General features: G+C 40.0%; 1 protein-coding gene across 4 annotated transcripts in view; it reads left to right on the forward strand.

Moving 5' to 3' along the window:
• TMEFF1 (transmembrane protein with EGF like and two follistatin like domains 1) overlaps positions 1-20,264 on the forward strand; it is a 97,371-nt gene that overhangs the window by 72,248 nt on the left and 4,859 nt on the right. For 2 of the 4 annotated variants that reach the window (XM_027550390.1, XM_027550391.1), the window contains exons 8-9: positions 9,855-9,978; positions 19,907-20,065. In XM_027550390.1, the coding sequence (XP_027406191.1) occupies positions 9,855-9,978; positions 19,907-20,065 (283 nt within the window). Of the gene's footprint in view, positions 1-9,854; positions 9,979-11,841; positions 11,927-19,906; positions 20,066-20,264 lie in introns of those variants that run through there. The other 2 variants (XM_027550393.1, XM_027550392.1) reach the window with 2 other exon arrangements.

Below are 20,264 nucleotides of genomic sequence, written 5' to 3' on the forward strand. Positions count from 1 at the left end.
GGGAAGGGGTGTAGGAGTAATGTGATTTTGTTCCATCAGGGAGATGAAAGGAGTGCTTCCTAAGGGAACCACGGAGGAGGTGGATGAGTTTACGTGCATTAGAAAAGGTGTTTCACTGGGCAGAGTGGAAAGACTAGGAGAGAAAGAAGCAGGGTTAAGGTTGGTCATATCTACTCCCTAGACATGAGAGGGTGGGGGTGTTGGGGAGTAGACGAGAGTTTCTGCCTAGGTAAATGGTTCTCTGTTGGGGTCTGAGGAGACTTGGGTTAAAGAAGGATGTGTTAGTGATGAAGCTTGGAGTGAAGGTTGGTATAGGGGAAGCAGGAAAGTATATTGAATTTTTGAATTCAGTATATTGGCTCTGTGAAAATAAAGAGCCCTCGAGTTACTAATGCAGTATTGATGTTGTGGCTTCAGTAGCCTCTTCTAGGTGCATGTCCTGGTTGTTAACAGCAATTCCTGGTGCTTTATTTGGGTGGAACATGGATGGACCAAGACAGAGTCAGTGAGACTTGGCTTTGCAGATAAGCCATCTGGAGTCTTACCACATCGTCACTTAGAACCATACTCTCCTTTGTATTTGAAAACACTGCCACTGGTGGCAAATTGGTTTCTGAATGCCTCTGTAGGGTGGAAGGCACTGCTGGGTGTCTGAGCTTTTTATATTGTGTGTGTGCTCGTGCACACACACGCACACATTGTTCAGAGACTCGCAGTTGCAGCTGTTATTCATGGAGCCCGTCACCACTTGCCTGAAGGCATTGTTTGTATGGGGCCGTGCCCAGTTCTTGCTGTGCAAGGCTACATCTCTGCCGTGGTTTCTGAGACTGTGCTTCATTATGTCTGTAAAGCCTTTTAATCTTTCCATTTTGAAGTTACCTAATTTACGTGGCCTGGAGAGCAAGTGCTTGAACATTCCGCTTTTGTCTGTTCCCCACCTACCTCCCAGGGTAGCTTGGTGAAATCTTGAGGTGGTTAAGAGCTTGTGCTCTGAAGTCAGACTTGGTCCATGCTGTGGATCAAATCAGGCAGTGTGGCCTGATTTTTCTGAGCCTCAGTGATCACATCGGTGAAGCAGGGGCAGTAATACCTACTGCCTAGGATTACTTTGAGCATTAAATGCTGTCACTGAATTCCTTATCGATGTTATTATGGTGTTTTTTCCTAATTTCATCGTTAGTAGCCTGGCTGTGCTAAAGGTTCTTACCATTGGTAAGTCTGCCTGTCCACTGTGTTTAATGTGGCTCATGAGTGACAGTAGGCTGGTCATCCTTCCAGCAGTTTTTAATCAAGTACGCTACTGTGTGCCAGTTGCTTGCACGTATTTAATCCTTATCACAGTCATGTTACCACCATTTTGCAGATGAAGAAGCTGAAACTGTGGCTCATGTAGAATGGCAGAGCAGCGACCAGAATTCAGCCTTTCTGACGCTAAGCCCTGGTGCTCTTTCTTTTTCATGACAACTATTCCAGAATTCCGTTCTCGTGCATGCTCTCTTCAATTTTCTTCAGAATAGTTAATCTACTCTCAGCTACCACCTTGGTGAACACTTATACTCTAGCTTTACTCTTTCTCTAAGAACTAGTTTCATATATTCAGCTACCTGTGGGTCTTTACACCTACATTTAGCTTGTACTGCTTTGCCTGAACTTCCAGGAACTACTCTCTTGCCTGGGACATGATAGGTGCTTAATAAATACCTTTTGGAGGACTGGAGATCTCAATTTGAACTCAGTTTACTACATTCTTTGTACTGAGCCTCCTGTCATTAGGCTCATACAGAGTTTTTCTTTTAGTTTGTAAAATTGTGAAATATATATAACTATACCATGTGCTGTCTTAACCATTTTTTAAGTGTATGGGGCTGGTGGTATTCAATAAATTCATGATGTTGTGCCACCATCACAGCATCCATCTCTCGAAATGATTTCATCCTTTGAAACTGAAACTATAGCCATTAAGCAATAACTCATTTCCTCCTCCCCTCTGCCCTTAAAACCACCATTCTGCTGATAGTTGCTATAATTTTGACTATTCTACATAACTCATATAAGTGGAAATTATGCAATATTTGTCTTTTTGTCACTGGCTAGAAAATCCCATGGGCAGAGGAGCCTGGTAGGCTGCATGCAGTCCATGGGGTCGCTAAGAGTCGGACATGACCGAGCAACTTCACTTTCACTTTTCACTTTCATGCATTGGAGAAGGAAATGGCAACCCACTCCAGTACTCTTGCCTGGAGAATCCCAGGGACGGGGGAGCCTGGTGGGCTGCAGTCTATGGGGTCACTAAGAGTCGGGCACGACTGAGCAACTTCACTTTCACTTTCAGTTAACATAATGTCCTCAAGGTTTGTTTGTGACATAGCATATGTCGGAATTAATTTCCTTTTTAAGGCTGAATATTTCCTAGGGTGTGTAGAATATCTCTACAACTCAGCCATCTTGTTTATCCATTAATGGACACTTGGGTTGCTTCCATGTTTTAGCTATTTTAAGTAATGCTACCATGAATATAGGTATATAGCTGTCTCTTGGAGACCTTGCTTTCCATTTTTTTGGGGCAGAGTATATATCCAGATGGATCATATGGTATATCTACTTTTAATTTTTTGAGGAAGCACCCTACAGTTTTCCCTAGTGGCTGTACTGTTACATATTCTCACCAGCCATGCCCAAGGATTACCATTTCTTCTTACCGTTGCCAATACTTGTTATTTTCTGGTTTGGGGATAGTAGTCATCCTTTTGGGTATAAGGTGCTATCTTGTTTTCACTCGTATTTCCCTAGTGATTAATGGCTTCCCAGGTGGCGCAGTGGTAAAGAATCCACCTATGAATGCAGGAGACACAAGAGATGTGGGTTCGATCCCTGGGTTGGGAAGATCCCCTGGAGAAGGAAATGGCAACCCACTCCAGTATTCTTGCCTGCAAAATCCCATAGATAGAGGGTCCTGGCAGGCTACAGTCCTGGGGTTGCAAAGAGTCCAACACGACTGAGTACAGATGCATGATGCAGTGATTAATGATGTTGAACATATTTTGATGTGTTTATTGATGTTTTGTTGATTCTTTTTGAAGTAAAATTGTTTTACACAATTCTGTATTGAGCCATCTTTAGCAAAGGGGACAATTCTGTTGTATTAAACACTTAAATGTTAGTGGGTTGGTTGTTGCAAACTATATAAAGGGTAAAACTAGGGAAGTTTGACATTAAGAAAAAAATTGGTGGGCAGTGAGGTAGGTGGTGAACAGACATGGGGAAATCCACTCAAAGATAATGAAAGAGAGATTTCATTCAATATAAGGAAAACTTGATAATATTGGAATTAACTGTATTATATTGAAGAATATAAAGAATATCAAGGAGAGACAAGAAAGCCGTCCTCAGTGATCAATGCAAAGAAATAGAGGAAAACAATAGAATGGGAAAGTCTAGAGATCTCTTCAAGAAAATTAGAGGTGCCAAGGGAACATTTCTTGCAAAGATGGGCACAATAAAGGACAGAAATGATATGGACCTAACAAAAGCAGAAGATACCAAGAAGAGATGGCAAGAATACACAGAAGAACTATACAAAAAAGATCTTCATGACCCAGATAATCATGATGGTGTGATCACCAACCTAGAACCAGACATCCTGGAATGTGAAGTCAAGTGGGCCTTAGGAAGCATCACTACAAACGAAGCTAGTGGAAGTGATGGAATTCCAGTTGAGCTATTTCAGTCCTAAAAGATGATGCTGTGAAAGTGCTGCACTCAGTATGCCAGCAAATTTGAAAAACTCAGCAGTGGCCACAGGACTGGAAAAGGTCAGTTTTCATTCCAATCCCAAAGAAAGGCAATGCCAAGTCGTGTCTGACTCTTTGCGACCCCATGGACTGTAGCCTACCAGGCTCCTCTGTCCATGGGATTTTCCAGGCGATAGTATTAGAGTGGATTGCCATTTTCTTCTTCAGGGGATCTTCCCAACCTAGGGATTGAACCCAGGTCTCCCTCATTGTAGACAGACACTTTACTGTCTGAGCCACCAGGAAGTCACAAAGAGTGCTTAAACTAACGCACAGTTGCACTCATCTCACACGCTAGTAAAGTAATGCTCAAAATTTTCCAAGCCAGGCTTCAAGAGTATGTGAATTGTGAACTTTCAGATGTTCAAGGTGGGTTTAGAAAAGACAGAGGAACCAGAGATCAAATTGCCAACATCCGCTGGATCATCGAAAAAGCAAGAGAGTTCCAGAAAAACATCTGCTGCTGCTCTATTGACTGTGCCAAAGAAAGCCTTTGACTGTGTGGATCACAATAAACTGTGGAAAATTCTGAAAGAGATGAGAATACCCGACCACCTGACCTGCCTCCTGAGAAACCTATATGCAGGTCAGGAAGCAACAGTTAGAACTGGACATGGAACAACAGACTGGCTCCAAATAGGGAAAGGAGTACTTCAAAGCTGTTTATTGTCACCCTGCTTCTTTAACTTCTATGCAGAGTACATCATGAGAAATGCTGGGCTGGAAGAAGCACAAGCTGTAATCAAGATTGCCAGGAGAAATATCAGTAACCTCAGATATGCAGATGACACCACCCTTATGGCAGAAAGTGAAGAGGAACTAAAAAGCCTCTTGATGAAAGTGAAAAAGAAGAGTGAAAAAGTTGGCTTAAAACTCAACATTCAGAAAACGAAGATCATGGCATCTGGTCCCATCACTTCATGGCACATAGATGGGGAAACAGTGGAAACAGTGTGAGACTATTTTTCTAGGCTCCAAAATCACTGCAGATGGTGATTGCAGCCATGAAGTTAAAAGATGCTTGCTCCTTGGAAGGAAAGTTATGACCAACCTAGACAGCATATTAAAAAGCAGAGACATTACTTTGCCAACAAAGTTCCGTCTAGTCAAGGCTATGATTTTTCTAGTAGTCATGTATGGATGTGAGAGTTGGACTATAACGAAAGCTGAGCGCTGAAGGATTGAACTGTGCTTCAAAAGGATTGCTTTTGAACTGTGGTGTTGGAGAAGACTCTTGAGAGTCCCTTGGACAGCAAGGAGATCCAAGAGGTCCATCCTAAATGAAATCAGTCCTGAATATTCATTGGAAGAACTGATGCTGAAGCTCCAATACTTTGGCCACCTGATGTGAAGAGCTGACTCATATGAAAAGACCCTGGGCAAGATTGAAGGCAGGAGGAGAACGGGACGACAGAAGATGAGATGGTTCGATGGCGTCACCAACTCAGTGGACATGAGTTTGAGCAAATTCTGAGAGTTGGTGATGGACAGGGAGGCCTGCCATGCTGCAGTCCATGGGGTCGCAAAGAGTGGGACATGACTGAGTGACTGAACTGGACTGAACCGATATTATGAGTTCCTTATCTCTGAACATGTTTAAGTAGAAACAGGATCATGGGGTTATAACTAAAGAAATTCCTTCATTAGATCAAATGACCTCCAAAGACCCTTACACATCTGAGTTTCTGGTTTCATTTACTTTCCAAAGCATCTTGACACTATTTTTCTTCTGTGTTTCTATTATCTGTTCCTACTGCTGAGCTCGAACTTTTCAGTGCCAGAGTTTGGATTGTGTAGTAACCTCTTAATTGGTCATCCTGTCTTTCTTTTGTCTTCCAATTAATTTTAACAGCTTTTTGAGATACAATTTACATACCATTAAGTTCACCTGTTTAAATAGTGTAATTCACTGGGTTTTTTTTTTCTTTTAGTATATTTACAGGATTGTACTAGCATTACATGTACTAGTATCATAATCTAATCTTAGATCATTTTTATCACCCTCAAAATAAACCTCACACCGGTGTCACACTCTTCATTCTCCCCTAACCATCAGCTCTAGCCCCAGGTAACCACTCTCAGTTAACTTCTTATGTAAAATATGGCTTCGCTTGTGTTGCCCTCCAACTGGGTCCTCCTTGTCCATACGATTAAGAAAACGTTTCGCATCTGAGGTTTAAATTTTTCCATGCTCTGACTTCAGCTTATTTTTCCAACTTTGACTTAAACCCTTGCACAGTCTGAATGTATAGTTCTTGCTAGGTCCACTTACCTCTCGTTCTTGAGAGTGAGAACAGGTACCTTATACCTGTTTTTTGGTTTCCATCATTCAACTGTCTGAATCTGTCTATGCTTTGAGACCTAACTTGAGTGCTACCTTCTCTATGAGTCCTTCCCTGGGTTATTCTGCCTAAAATGAAGTTCTCCTTCGAACGTGAACTTTCATAGCACTTAGTATTATAAAGCCTTCTTTTGGTGTTTTATTGTATGCTATCGTGTGGGACCTCTTCTCTTGTGTTGTTCAGCTTTTTGTGTGTGTGTGTTGATGATAAACTTCTTGAGGGCAGGGACTGTGACCACTTTTCCCTTAACCCCTCTGTAGCTTAGCTGAGCATATGGATGTGCACAGAAATAGTATGTAAGTGTAATGGAATGAATAGTGTTGGCATTGAGCAGAATGCTGAATTTGGACTCTGTGACAGAGATTTCAAAGTCTTAATAGATATGTCCACTTTTTTTTTTAATTTTATTTTATTTTTAAACTTTACATAATTGTATTAGTTTTGTCCACTTTTATATGGCTTTGCTTTGTCTAGAGCTTGATACCACATTCTTTCATTAATCATTCAGTGAATGCTATTGGTGTACTCTTTATTCATTTCTCATAACCCATTCTTAATTTTCTTACTGCTATCGTGCATCTGAATTCTCTGATCACTTTCAGCTCTGCATTATTTTGCTGTTTTTAGGACTTTCTTATGGTAGGTTAGTACATTACCACAGCTTTTGGGGACCAGTGTGGTCTGTTTGTTATATACTTTATGCAACTTTATTTCTATAGGCTGGTACTTAACCTCAGTCTCTATAGTCCCATTATTATATACTTCATGGTATATCACAGCCTGAAAATATCATGTTTTGAGAAGTTGCAGGATGATAAGCACTGTGGGAGACAGTTGCATTCCTCAAGTCACTTCATGGCTTGATTGCAAAGGTCGAATACTACTCTTGGTTTGAAACCATAGCAAGAACATTACTATGGTCTAAGTGTCAGGAGTTATACAGAAATGGATAATACAGGCATCTAGATCCTCAGGGAGTTCATGGTCTCATGGTAGAGACCAATTTAAATACCTAAATAATTATGACAGTGTTTTGAGTATTGTAGCACAGAAGTGGGTGCTCAGGATTGTAGCAGCCCAGAGGAAGGCTTGATTTCTTTGTCACCACACGTAATTATGGTTTAGGAACTGGAAGAGCCCCTGTAAGCCCTTTGAGGACAGGATACATCTTAACTGCTTTTTTTATCCCAGCACCTAGCAGAGTCCCTGGCATATGGAGGGTGATGAATAAATGATAAATGAGTAAGCCACCTGTTCTGTGCTGTCTACCCTGGTGGCTACTAGCCACATGTGACTGTTGAGTATTTGGAATGTGACCAGTTGGAATTGAGGTGTCCTGTAAGTGTGAAGTGCTCCCCAGATTTTGTAGACCTATTTAAGAAAAAGGAATATAAACTATCATAATTTATCTGAATATATGTTGAAATGCTATTTATTTGATATATTAGGTTAAATAAAATATATGATTAAAAGTATCTTGTCTACTTTGAAAAAATATGAAATAAAATAAAAAATAAAATTTTTCTTTTTAAAAATAGAAAAAAATTTTCTGTTACTAGAAAATAAAAGATTATGTATATGTCTTATACATCTTTTTTAATTATCAACATTTTATTTGGTTTATTTTAAAAATTTATTTTATCCATCTATTTTTGGCTACGCTGGTTTTCATTGCTCCTCATGGGCTTTCTCTAGTTATGGTGGGCTGGCTTCTCACTGCAGTGGCTTCTCTTGTTTTGGAGCACTGGCTCTAGGGTGCGCAGGCGTCAGAGTTGTGGTCCGTGGGTCAGTTGCCCCACAGCACGTGGAATATTCCTGGACCAGGGATTGAACACATGCATTGGCAAGCGGATTCTTAACACTGGACCACCAGGGAAGTCCACTGTATTATACTACTGATAGACTTTTCTGATCTCATTCAGCTCTCTTAGAAGAAATTATTTGATTAAGGTTACACAAAATAGCAGAGATACCCTTAAAATTGAGATCTTCTGTGTTGGATTTCCCCTTAGTTTAATTCTCTTTTCTATGCATAAATTTGCACAAGGTAAATACATAAAATTTGAGGTAAAATGGCATGAATTTGGTCTTGTTAAGTCTTATCTTTGAACTTAATAATCATTAAGATTAATAGTCAAAAAGATTCTCCTTTCATATGTAAAGTTTGATCTCCAGAAAAACCTGCATTTTCAGTTCTCAGTTTTTTCACACTTGGTACACCTATTCCCAGTTCTTCCTTGCTTTTTGATATCTATATATACACATAGTCTCTTATTTCATTCCTTCTTAATTTGTTTCTATTAATAATTCTTCAGATTATATTAACACTTTGTGTGTATTTGGGGGAGATAAGTCTTGGCTGGTGCATGATGTGTTACATAGAGAGCTGGTGGGTTTAGTGGCCTGTACATGCATTAATTATCTCACATAATACAGTTGTGAGATCTCAGGCTTCGAGAGGGTGGTATGCTCAAGGTCACATGAGATTATTATTGTGAGATTATTATTAATAAGAATCTGTAATTCACAGAATAATACACAGAATCTGTAAGCTGGAATTTTATAAAATGGCAGGAGGCTTGGGAGTTTTTCCTACACATGGACAGACCTGTAAACATTGGGGAACTCTGGGTTCATAGAGCTGAGGACTAATATATTAGGTAAATGCCAGAAAAAAAGTAAAAAAAAAATTGATTCTAGGTTGTGTGAATATGTAGATAAGTATGCATATGTAAGTATATGGAGATGATGAAGGACAGGGAAGCCTGACATGCTGCAGTTCATGGGGCCACAAAGAGTCTAACATGACTTAGCGACTAAACAACAAGTATACGGGGAAAAGAGACATGGGAATAGAGAATGAATTAATGAAACAATATCGTTGATTTTGAAGACTGGATCCCCATGCCTTCTTCTTTCCTGCCCTTTTCTATCTTTGCTTCCTGACTCTTCCCATTTTTGGTAGTGGAATTACTTACCACCCTTCTGTTTTCGTCAGTTCAACCCAATTCAGTTCAAGTCAGTATACCTAAGTCCAAACGCATATTCATTAATATGTTTACAATGGTTCTCTTTGGATAGAGAGATTTGGGGTGGTTTTAAATTTGTTTTTTATTTGTTCTCGGTATCATTTGAATTTTTTTTTTTTTTTACAGAAACATATACTAAGAAAAACAATTTAAAAAGAACAGAAAACTATTTTCACTTGGGAAAAAAATCAATATGCTTGATAGTTTTCATTCCAAAGTAAACCTTTCACCCTAAACTTCCAGAATCTCATACTTGTTCTCTGCCTTACCAGTGTCCTTTCGCCTCAATTTCATAGCCTCAAGGTGAATGGCTAGAGTAAGTCAATTCCCCAAAAGCCTCTGCTACATACCCCATCTCTCTGTCACAGAGGTGAGATTTCTTCTGGAAGTAATGTTTATTTTTATAGCAAAGATGTTGAGTGTTTTTATTTTTTCTGATTGTTTTTAAATAGCAGTCGCTCACAGTGGTCACATCCTGCAAATATTTTTAAATGCTTTGAATCTAAACAGTCTACCTGCTGTGTTTGTGGCATAATGAAACCTTGGTTCTTGTCCAGCTTCCTATCTGATAAATTTCCTTCCCAAATTACCCAGCAAGGGGTAAATTTATTTGTTGTCCTAGAACCTTTGAAAAGTCCATGTTTTTCAATTTGCTTTTCATTATTTATTGACCTGGTTTATGTTCTTTTAAGATGCTAGTGATCAAAGGGAAGATGTTTATATTGGAAACCACATGCCTTGCCCTGAAAACCTCAATGGTTACTGCATCCATGGAAAATGTGAATTCATTTATTCTACTCAGAAGGCTTCTTGTAGGTAAGTCAGAGTACCTCCAGATCAGAGGTCAGACCTTTTTTCCATCTTTGGTCACTGCTCTGTAGCAGGCAATGAAATGTGGACTAAAAATATCACTAAAAGGTAGTATTTATTTGCAGTTGAGTTAAAAAAAAATACATTAGCAGCATCATTTGGAAAAAGCTGGCAAGTAATATGCAAAAAAAAAAAAAAAAAAAACCAGGTGTTTATTAGGGTTTTGAGATAGGCTTAACCTTTTTAATATTATGCTGTGTATTTTTTAATATAGAACTATACCATAGACCAACATTATTTTGATTTTTTGGCGGTCTGTCACAGAGTGAGTGTGTTAAGAACTGAGAATGTTCTTAAACTTTATGGTCAAGTTTCAAATAAAGGTTTTAATATATTTCTCAAAATAAAGGGATGGGGATTAGAATCAGGTGTAATGTGAGGGATGGAGACAGAAAGGGTGTGAATCTTCAACTCTGTGATTCCAGAGGGGTTGTGTAAATAGAGCTGAAACAAAACTAGATCTCGAATTTCCTGATACTCACCCTCATGGCCTTAGTGCTTTTGCTATTCCTTGTCTGTACTGATAACACTTCTTGCTGCTGCTTCTGGGAACTTGTCTTCCACCTCTGGTTGGTCTAGTTTGTCAAGGCAGTGTTTGCAAACACAGGGTGATTGGTCTTATTCTTCTCACTCCTGCCCCCTGCAGTTTGACTAGTGAATCTTTCTCTCAAGAAGTAAAAGAAAGCTTGTGAAATCAAGTCTTCTGGTTTCTCTGTTTCTTTAACTCCATTCCCCTGACTTCTCCCCAACCCTGCTCCCTCCCATTCTCCTCCTACTTAAAAAAATAAAACAAAACACTGTAAATTGTTTTAATGGTTATTAAGAGTTCTTTGTTAAGCTTTCAGCTTCCTTCTAATTGAATGGTTTCCTTGTCTTTGAAGAAGCTAACACCAGCCTTACCCCCCACCCTACCCCTTTGCTTGTACATTAAAAAAAAAAAAAATACAGCCATGCAAGGGAGAACAAAATAAAATCATACAGTGGATTCCTTACGCTTGTCTCATAGTGACATACATACTGCAATAGAAGTTCAGATCATGTTGACCTCTGAGCGTGGGGTGTCTTTTAAGATACCTAAAAGGGAGGGAAGGAGAGGTTGATGTCTAAGCCTCATGAACCTATTTGCAGGGCAGTGGAGATGCGGACATAGAGAACAGGCCTGTGGACACAGTGGGGGAGGTGAGGACGGGATGAATTGAGAGAGCAGCATGGCAACGCATATATTACCATATGTAAAACAGATAGCAAGTGGAAATTTGCTGGGTGACATGGGGAGCACAACCCAGTGCTCTGTGATAACCTAGACGGGTGGGCTGGAAAGGGAGATGGGAGGAGGGGTGGAGGGGTAGAGGGGTTCAGGAAGCAGGGGACATACGTATACCTGTGGCTGATTCATGTTGATGTATGGCAGAGGCCAACACAATATTGTAAAGTAATTATCCTCCACTTAAAAAAAATGATAATGGTACTTATTTCCTAGTGTTGTTAATATATGCAAAATACTTATCACAATGCGTGTTATGCAATCTGTATTTAATAAATAGCAATGGATGTTGATATTGACAATATTGATATTACTAGGCTATTCGAACTGTTAGGTTAGGGACTCTGTTTTGCTAACCATTGTCTCCCCAGTGCCTAGCATACGGCCTCTCCCAGTAGCTACTCAGTGAATATTTTTTGAATGACATGTGATGGTGGCCAACTCTTGCGTCTTCTTCAGACCAGAGGTGTTTCTTAAATGCTAAAGAATCTCTTTTCTGCATATTGTAACTCCAAAAAGCAGTTGATCTTTGTCTTTTGTCTAAGCATCTACAGTGTCCACAAGAACCAGGCCTTGGCATCACATGGATTTCTCCTGGTAGGTGTATTTGTTTAGTAGCAGTAAACAGGCAGGGATGAACACCCTTTAGCCACAGTCCTGTTATTAGGTTAAATCTTTTAGCATTATATCACCATTAATTTGTTTCTTTATTGCTTTTGTTGTTGTTCAGTCACTACTCCGTGTCTGACTCTTTGCCTACTTTGTACCAAATCCTACATGGCCCTGGGGTCTCAAGTTCAAATATAACAGAGATCCAGCCTTCAGAAAAACTTAGTCTGGTGGCAGCAACTGACAAATAGTAATTTAAATGTAATATTATATGAAAAATGCTATCATACATAGATATACATGAGATGATTTGAGACTTCAAGAAAGCTCTTCAACCTTAAGTGGGAGGAGGGGCAGGTCTTATGGGGACATTTGTGCCATACCAGGAGATTGTCCTTTAATTAATTAATTAATCTGGCCACACTGCATGGCTAGTGAGATCTTAGTTCCCCAACCAGAGATGGAACCCAAGCCCATACAGAAAGCAGAGTCCTAATCACTGGACCTCCAGGGAATTCCCATGTCCTTTGTTTTAAAGACAGAAACCATTTAAGGATTTAAATAAGAAAGATACGGGCAGATCTGAAAGCCATCTGGGTAGCTAGGTGAAAAATGGATTAGAAGACTGAAGGTTAGGAGCCTGTCTGTTAGTGAGGAGTGAGAGCCTGAACCAAATAAAGACTTACAGAGGGACTGAGATGAGGACATGAGTTGTAGAGAGAAAACAGGTGGTGACTCCAGAGGTTTTGGTGGCTGGTTGGGTAAGAGGATGGGAATGTGGGAGTTGGTGGAGGGTCATGGGAGGAAAGAGTCAAGAGAGTCTCCTGGGTTTCTAGCTGATGCAAAATTGAGGAGGGAAAGGAAATAGAGGGAGGAGAATGGAGGTTTGGGGGGACATGATGCACTGAGCTTAATAATGCTTGATCTCAAGTGTCTGTGGGGCATCCACTTATCTAGTAGGCTCCTGGGTATCTGTGGTTTTGGAACTCATGAGACAGGTGCACATTGAAGATGTGTCTGAGAATCATTCCATCTTTAGCATTGTTGTTCAGTCGCTTAGTTGTGTCTGACTCTTTGCGACCCCGTGGACTGCAGCACGCCAGGCTTCGCTGTCCTTCACCATCTCCCAGAGCTTGCTGAAACTCTCGTGTCCATTGAGTTGGTGATGCCATCTAACCATCTCATCCTCTGTCATCCCCTTCTCCTCCTGGCTTCAATCCTCCCCAGCATCAGGGTCTTTTCTAGTGAGTCAGCTCTTCTCATCAGGTGGCCAAAATATTAGAGCGTCAGCTTCACCATCAGTCCCTCCAATGAATATTCAGGATTGATTTCCTTTAGGACTGACTGGTTTGATCTCCTTGCAGTCCAAAGGAATCTCAAGAGTCTTCTCCAACACCACAGTTCAGAAGCATCAATTCTTTGGCACTCAACCTTCTTTATGGTCCAACTCTCATTCGTACATGACTACTGGAAGAAACCATAACTTGGACTATATGGGCCTTTGTTGGCAGAGGTCTTTAGCGTATCCCATCTAATTCCTACAGCAGTCCTTCCACCCACAGGGCCTCCAGGTGATTAATCTCTCACCTTTTCAGTGCATATCCTCATTGCCTCCTTACTCAGCTTAATTCCGTGGTCAATCCTTGTAGTCCCTCCCTTGCTTCATGATGCACTCACTTGACAAAACTATCATCCTGGTTCGTTCCAGCTTCCCGCCTGCTGCATACCTACACCCACCAGGCTTTAACTGGTCTTATGCACCTTTATACTCAGCGGGCCCTGCATGCTGCCGGCAGTCACTCTATAACTGCGGTCCTTCATCGTCCTCTCCTAGATAAAATGACTGCTTTTACCATCCACCCTCTCTTCAGACTGTCAACACCTCCTCTCATCCTCACTCTCAGGTAATGATCTTGTTTCAAAGTTCAATGAGAAAACTGAAGGAGTATGACGAAAGCATTCACAGGCTTTTTACTATCACTGCCAGCAGTGTTCCCCATTTTTCTTCTTACCATATATTGTTTTGTTTATATATTTTTATACATTTATAAGCTACTTTTTATTTCTTTTATCTTGAAAGGTATTTCTCATTGTCACTTCTATCAGCTACGATCACATTTCTGTCCTTTCCTTTGTAGAAGAACTGGAAATAGTTGTCTGTAGTCTGTCTCCAGTTTCTCACTTCCTATCTCATGAATTCACCCCAATGAGCTTTTGCTCCCCAGCACTTCACTGAGACTGTTCTTGTTGCTAAATTCATCAGTCAGTTTCTCAGTCTCAAATGGCTTTTGAATGATCAGTGGCGTCCAACCTCCTGCATGATAGACATTCTTCGCTTGGTTAAGGGATTACGCTCTCCTTCCTCCTTTCTCCTTCCTCACTGGCTGCTTTTCTTTCAGCCTTCTTGCCTGGGTCCTCTTTTGCTTCCTGGTCTCTCAGTGTTGGTGTGCTGCCAGGGCCCAGCCCTGGTTCTCTTCCTTAGTGACTCCATCCAGCATCAGGGCTTTACATGATGTACGCTGATGACCCCCAGGCCACTCTCTCAACCTGGGACTCTCCCTCTCTGCCCTTTTGCACATGAGCATCTGACACCTTAAGCTCAATAGAACCTAAGCTAATCTCTGGATCTGCCCTCCCTCTCCTAAACCTGTTCTACCTCTAACTTCTCCATCTCGGTTGATGCTGACTCCATCTTTTCTTTGGTTTACACAAAACACCTCTGATATGACTTTGACTTGTCTCTCTGTCATACTCCACGTTTAGTCATTTCAGGTGTCCTGTTAGCTCCGTTTCAGAATATATCCAGCATCTGATGACTTCTCATCGTCACTACTACTCCTAGTCCAGGCACCATTTTTCCCCTCTGGCATTATGCGTTAGCCTTCCTGATTGTATCCTAAATAGTCCATATTCAACACAGCAGCCAGAGTGAGACTTTAAAATAAAAGTCAGCTCTTGGCTTTCCTTTGCTAATGCCCTTCCAGCGGCTCCTTCACCTCCCGAGTGAGGAGCCCTTCGCCAGGTGGGCCCCTTCACCTCTCTGTGTTGGTCCTCTCCTTCCCTTTGGCCGGCCCATTCCAGCCACACTTGCTTGGACACACCGTGCACTCATGCACCCACCTCAGGGCCTTTGCACTGATTCTTCTTTTGCCTGTTATGCTCTCCTCACACTTGTCCACACCGCAAACTCCCCGACCCCCTTCACATCTTTACTCACATGTCTCTTCCTGAAGCTTGCCTTGACCATCTTCTTTAAAGTTGCAGGGCTCCCTTCCTGGCCTATACCCGGCACTCATGATACCCCTTAATTCTTTCTCTTTGTTCTCTTTTAATTCTACCTTCTAACATAACCGTTTAATTTGCTTATTGTGTTTATTGACCCTCCCTCCCCTACTGGAGGATGAACAAGCCAGGGATCTTTGTTCCCTGATGTATCCCACATGCCCACCTCAGTACTTGGCACATGTCGGGTGCTCAGTAAGTAGGTTGAATATTCGAGTGAATGAGTCAGCCCACGAGGCTGTGGGCATGATGAGATTACCATGGAGGGTGTGGACATGAAAGAACAGGCAAGAGAGAACCAGATCCCTGGATCTGCCTTTAATCAGCAACAGAGGAAGTAGTGCTAACCTGGAATTTAATACTCCAGGTATTGGAGAGTATAATCCAATAGTCAGGTGCAGGAATGATGTCCAGGGGGACCTGCATGAGTGAAACATGGTCTGTACATTCTTTCTGATACTCTGACCGTTAATTTTTGAATTAAGCTTAATTGTCAACTGCGTATCTAGGACATTGTTATAGCTCCCTGTGGAACTATTTTTATTTCACTGAGCTTTGACTTTCGGCTGTTAGCCTGCCATGAAATATATTCTTTGAGAAAATCCTATGAGACTTCATTATATTGTTGAATTTATTATAGCTGTATTGTTGAGGATGATGCTCTCTGGATGAGAAAGTACCCTTTCTGGGGCTGGGGGACCAGGCTGTGTCGCTTGTGGGGATCTTAGTTTCCCTACCAGGGGTTGAACTCATGCCAGTGAAAGCCCTGAGTCTTAACTACTGGATTGCAAGGAAATTCCCGGAAAGTACCCTCTTTATATGAGGACTTATGAGATCAAGTTCCCTTAAATTTAATAAAAATAGCAACTGATTTGTTTTTTAAAAACAAATAGTCGGTTTGCAGTATTAGTTTCAAGTATACAGCATAGTGATTCAGTATTTTTATAGATTATACTCCATTAAAAGTTGTTACAAAATAATGGCTATAATTCTCTGTGCTGTACAGTATACTTGTGGCGTATCTATTTTATATATAGTAGTTTGGCTCTCTTAATCCTGTACCCCTGTCTTGCTCTTCTTCCCTTCTGCCTCCCCACTGGTAATAACTATTTGTTTCCTACATTTGTGAGTTTGTTTCTTTTTTGCTATATGCATTCTTTGTTTTAATTTTTAGATTTCACAAAATAACTGGTATTATCAGTATTTGTCTGACATTTCGCTAAGCGTAGTATTCTCTAGGTCTATCTATGTTGGTGCAGATGGCAGAATTCCATTATTTTTATGGCTGAGGAATAGTCCATTGTGTGTATGTGCGTTTATCCATTTGTCTGTTATGGACACTTGGGTTTCTTTAGTATCTCGGCTATTGTAAATAATGCTGCCCTGAACATTGGGATGTATGTATCTTTTCAAGTTCGTGTTTTTGTTTTTTCTGAATATATGCCTATGAGTGGAATTTCTGGGTCATTAGGTAGATCTGTTTTCAGTTTTTTGAGGAATCTTACTGGTTTCTGTAGTGACTGCACCAGTTTACATTCCAACAATAGTAGTATGTACAAGGGTTCCCTTTTGTCCACATTCTTGCCAACATTTGTGATTTGTGGACTTTTTGATGATAACCATTCTGACAGCTCTGAGATGATATCTTAGTAAAATGTTGAGCATCTTTTCATTTAGCCATCTCTGTATGTCTTCTTTGAAAAAAAAAGTCTATTTAGGTCTTCTGCCTATTTTTTGATTGGGTGGTTTTTATGATAGTTATATGAGCTGTTTATATATTTTGGATATTGACTGCTTATCGGTAATATCATTTGCAAATATTTTCTTCCATTCAGTAGGTTGTCTTTTTGTTTTGTCTATGGTTTCCTTTGCTGTGCAAAAGATTTTAAGTTTAATTAGATCCCATTTGCTTAGTTCTGCTTTTATTTTTTTGCCTTGGGAGACAAATTAAAAAAATATTGCTATTATTTATGTCAAAGCGTGTTCTACCTGTGTTCTCTGCTAGGTGTTTTGTGATTTTCAAGTCTTACATTTAGTTTTGATCTATTTTAAGTTTATTTTTCTGTATGGCGTGAAGAAATACTCTAGTCTCATTCTGTTACATGTATTTGTCCAGATACTGTTATTCTTTTGAACAACTGGCTTGATTTCCTTTTGTGGAGATTGTATTTTATATCCGTGATTTTATCTCTTTCCCTTTTCCCCCTCACCTCTCAGCTCCCGTCCCACTTCTTTCCTTTATCCAGTGGTTTTTAGTATATTCATGGAGTTGTGCAGTCACTGCAGTCAGTTTACATTTCATCACCCTGAGGAAACTATGCCCTTTACCCCCAAATCTCCCCATCCTCCTGGGCCTTAGCCAGCCACCAATACTCTTTGTCTCTGTAGATTTATCTATTCTGGACATTTCATCTCAATAGATTGTATTCATGCAGTGTGTGGTCTGTGTCTGTCTGTCGTTGACTTAGCATACTGTTACACAATTTATTCATGTTGTGATGTGTATCAATATTTTGTTCCTTTTTGTGGCTGAACAGTATTTCATTAGATGGGTAATACCACATTTTTTAATCCACTTACCAGTTGAAAAATAATTAGATTGTTTCCACTTTTGGCTATTACGGATCATGCTCCCTTGCATAATTGTTTGCAAGTTTTTGTGTGGACGTGTGTTTTCATTTCCACTGGGTAAATGCCTAGGAGTTGCTGGGCCAAATGCTAACTCTGTATTTAACTTTTTGAGGAACTGCCAGAATGGTTTTAAAAGTGGCTGCATCATTTTTATGTTCCCTGCAGAATCCTTGCCAACACTTGTCATTTTCTGGCTTTTTGATTCCTGGTGGGTATGCTAGACATCTTATTGTGGTTTTGATTTGCATTTCCATGACGACTAATGATATTAGTGCTTATTTGTCATTTATCTATCATTTTTGGAGAAATGTCTGTTCAGATCTTTTGTCTATTTTGTACCTTTTCCCTCTTTTTGTTAATGAGTTTTAATAGTTTTTTATATACTTTAGATACAAATCTCTTGTCAGATTCATACTTTGCAGAAATTTTCTCCTGTGGCTTATCTTTTCAGTTTCTTTCTTGATAGTGTCCTTATGTACAAAAGATTTAATTTTGATTTAGCCTAGTTTAACTTTGTTATTGTTTGTGCTTTTGATGGTGTATGAAGAAATCATACCTCATCTAAGGTCATGAATATTTACTTTCTTCCCCCCGCCAAGAGTTTTATAGTTTTAGTTCTTGCATTTAGATCTGTGATCCATTTGAATTAATTTTTGTGTATGCTATGAGGAAGAGGTCCAACTCTTATTCTTTTATATGTGGATGTCCAGTTGTCCCAGCACCATTTGTTGAAAAGACTGTTCTGCATCAAATTATCTTAGCTCCCTTTCCAGATATCAGTTGACCATAGATGTAATGGTGTATTTCTGTGCTCTCAGTTATGCTTGTGATCTATGTATCTGCCAAACTGCCTTTTTGTCTGCTAGGAAGCTTAGAAACAGTATGGAACCTCTGGCCCGTGTCTGGGGCCCCCAAGGGTAGGATGTGTGGACTCAGGTTCCTCGGGCTTCCTGTTGCTGTGCTTTCGGGTTTCTTTCTTGCTATGCGTATGTGTGTGTTAGTTGCTCAGTCGTGTCGGACTGTTTGCGGTCCTATGAACTGTAGCCCACCAGGTTCTTCTGTCCATGGGATTCTCCAGGCAAGAATACTGGAGTGGGTTGCTGTTTCCTTCTCCAGGGGATCTTCCCAACCCAGGGATTGAACACGGGTCTCCTGCATAACAGGTGGATTCTTTTTTTTTTCTTTTTCACTCTCTGAGCCACCAGGAAAGCCCCTTGCTCTGTGTGTTTTTATTAAAAATTATTTTTCTGTAATGAAATGTGGGACATTAATAAATATTCTATCCTTAGACTTCTAATGTTTTATTAATCAGTTTTAACTGAAGGCTGGCGAATTTACACATTTCCCTTCTGTCCTTCTGTCAACTAAAAAATGTGAGTTTTCTATTAAGTATTTTAAATGTTTCTCCCTGTCAAATTATCATCAGCTGATGTTGTTGCCTTTTTATTTACTCTTAATTGGAATTCAGATAATTTCTCAGATTTGTACCTACTTGACTGCTTAGCTCTGTTTCTGTCATTAACAACTTATTTTCATCTCTTCCCCTTGTTCTTTAAATGATTATATTATGTACACTGAGAAGCGTCTTGAATATAATTTGGTGTTACGTTCAGAGAACTGTAAATGTCTATAAAACTATTTATTCAGTAATCCCACTTGAAGTATCTAGCGTAAGGGATAATGCTAAATATAGAATGCACAGTCATCATAATATCCACCACACCTAACTCATAATTCTGAAAAATGGAAAATAGCTGATATGTCTAAAAGCAAGGAATAGGAATTGCTGTATTTTAGCCACTGAATGGGATATTATGAATCCATTTTTAAATGGCAGTAACAAAGACTGCTTAGCAGCTTTTAAATTAAAGTGATATGATGATGAGTGCAAGAAGCACTTTGTAAACTAGTCGTATCCAAAAGAGTGTAAGGAAATACAGTAATGGCAGTGTTTTTTCAGATGGTGGGAGAGTGCCTGATTTGCTGTTTCTGTTTATCATTCTTTTGTACGTTTTCATTTTAAAACCTGGAATTACTGAAATTTATAAATCTCACAGGAGTCCTTTTTTTCTTTTTCCCCCTTTTCAGATGTGAATCTGGTTACACTGGACAGCACTGTGAAAAGACAGACTTTAGTATTCTCTATGTAGTGCCAAGTAGGCAAAAGCTCACTCATGTTCTTATAGCAGCAATTATTGGAGCTGTACAGATTGCCATTATAGTAGCAATTGTCATGTGCATAACCAGGTAGGTAATGGCCTACAAAATACCAACTTTCAATTAGAGGTGGGTGGCTATTAAAGAATCCTGAAGCACTCAAAATAATGGGGACTTGACATCTACCAGTCTATTAGGAAGAAATCCTAGAATTAATTCTCTTAAGGTTTCCATGTAGGTCTGACCTCTCCCCATCGTGCTGCTTTAGAATTTGGTCACGAACTCATTC

Source organism: Bos indicus x Bos taurus, chromosome 8, assembly GCF_003369695.1.
Source record: "Bos indicus x Bos taurus breed Angus x Brahman F1 hybrid chromosome 8, Bos_hybrid_MaternalHap_v2.0, whole genome shotgun sequence".
NCBI lineage: Eukaryota > Metazoa > Chordata > Mammalia > Artiodactyla > Bovidae > Bos > Bos indicus x Bos taurus.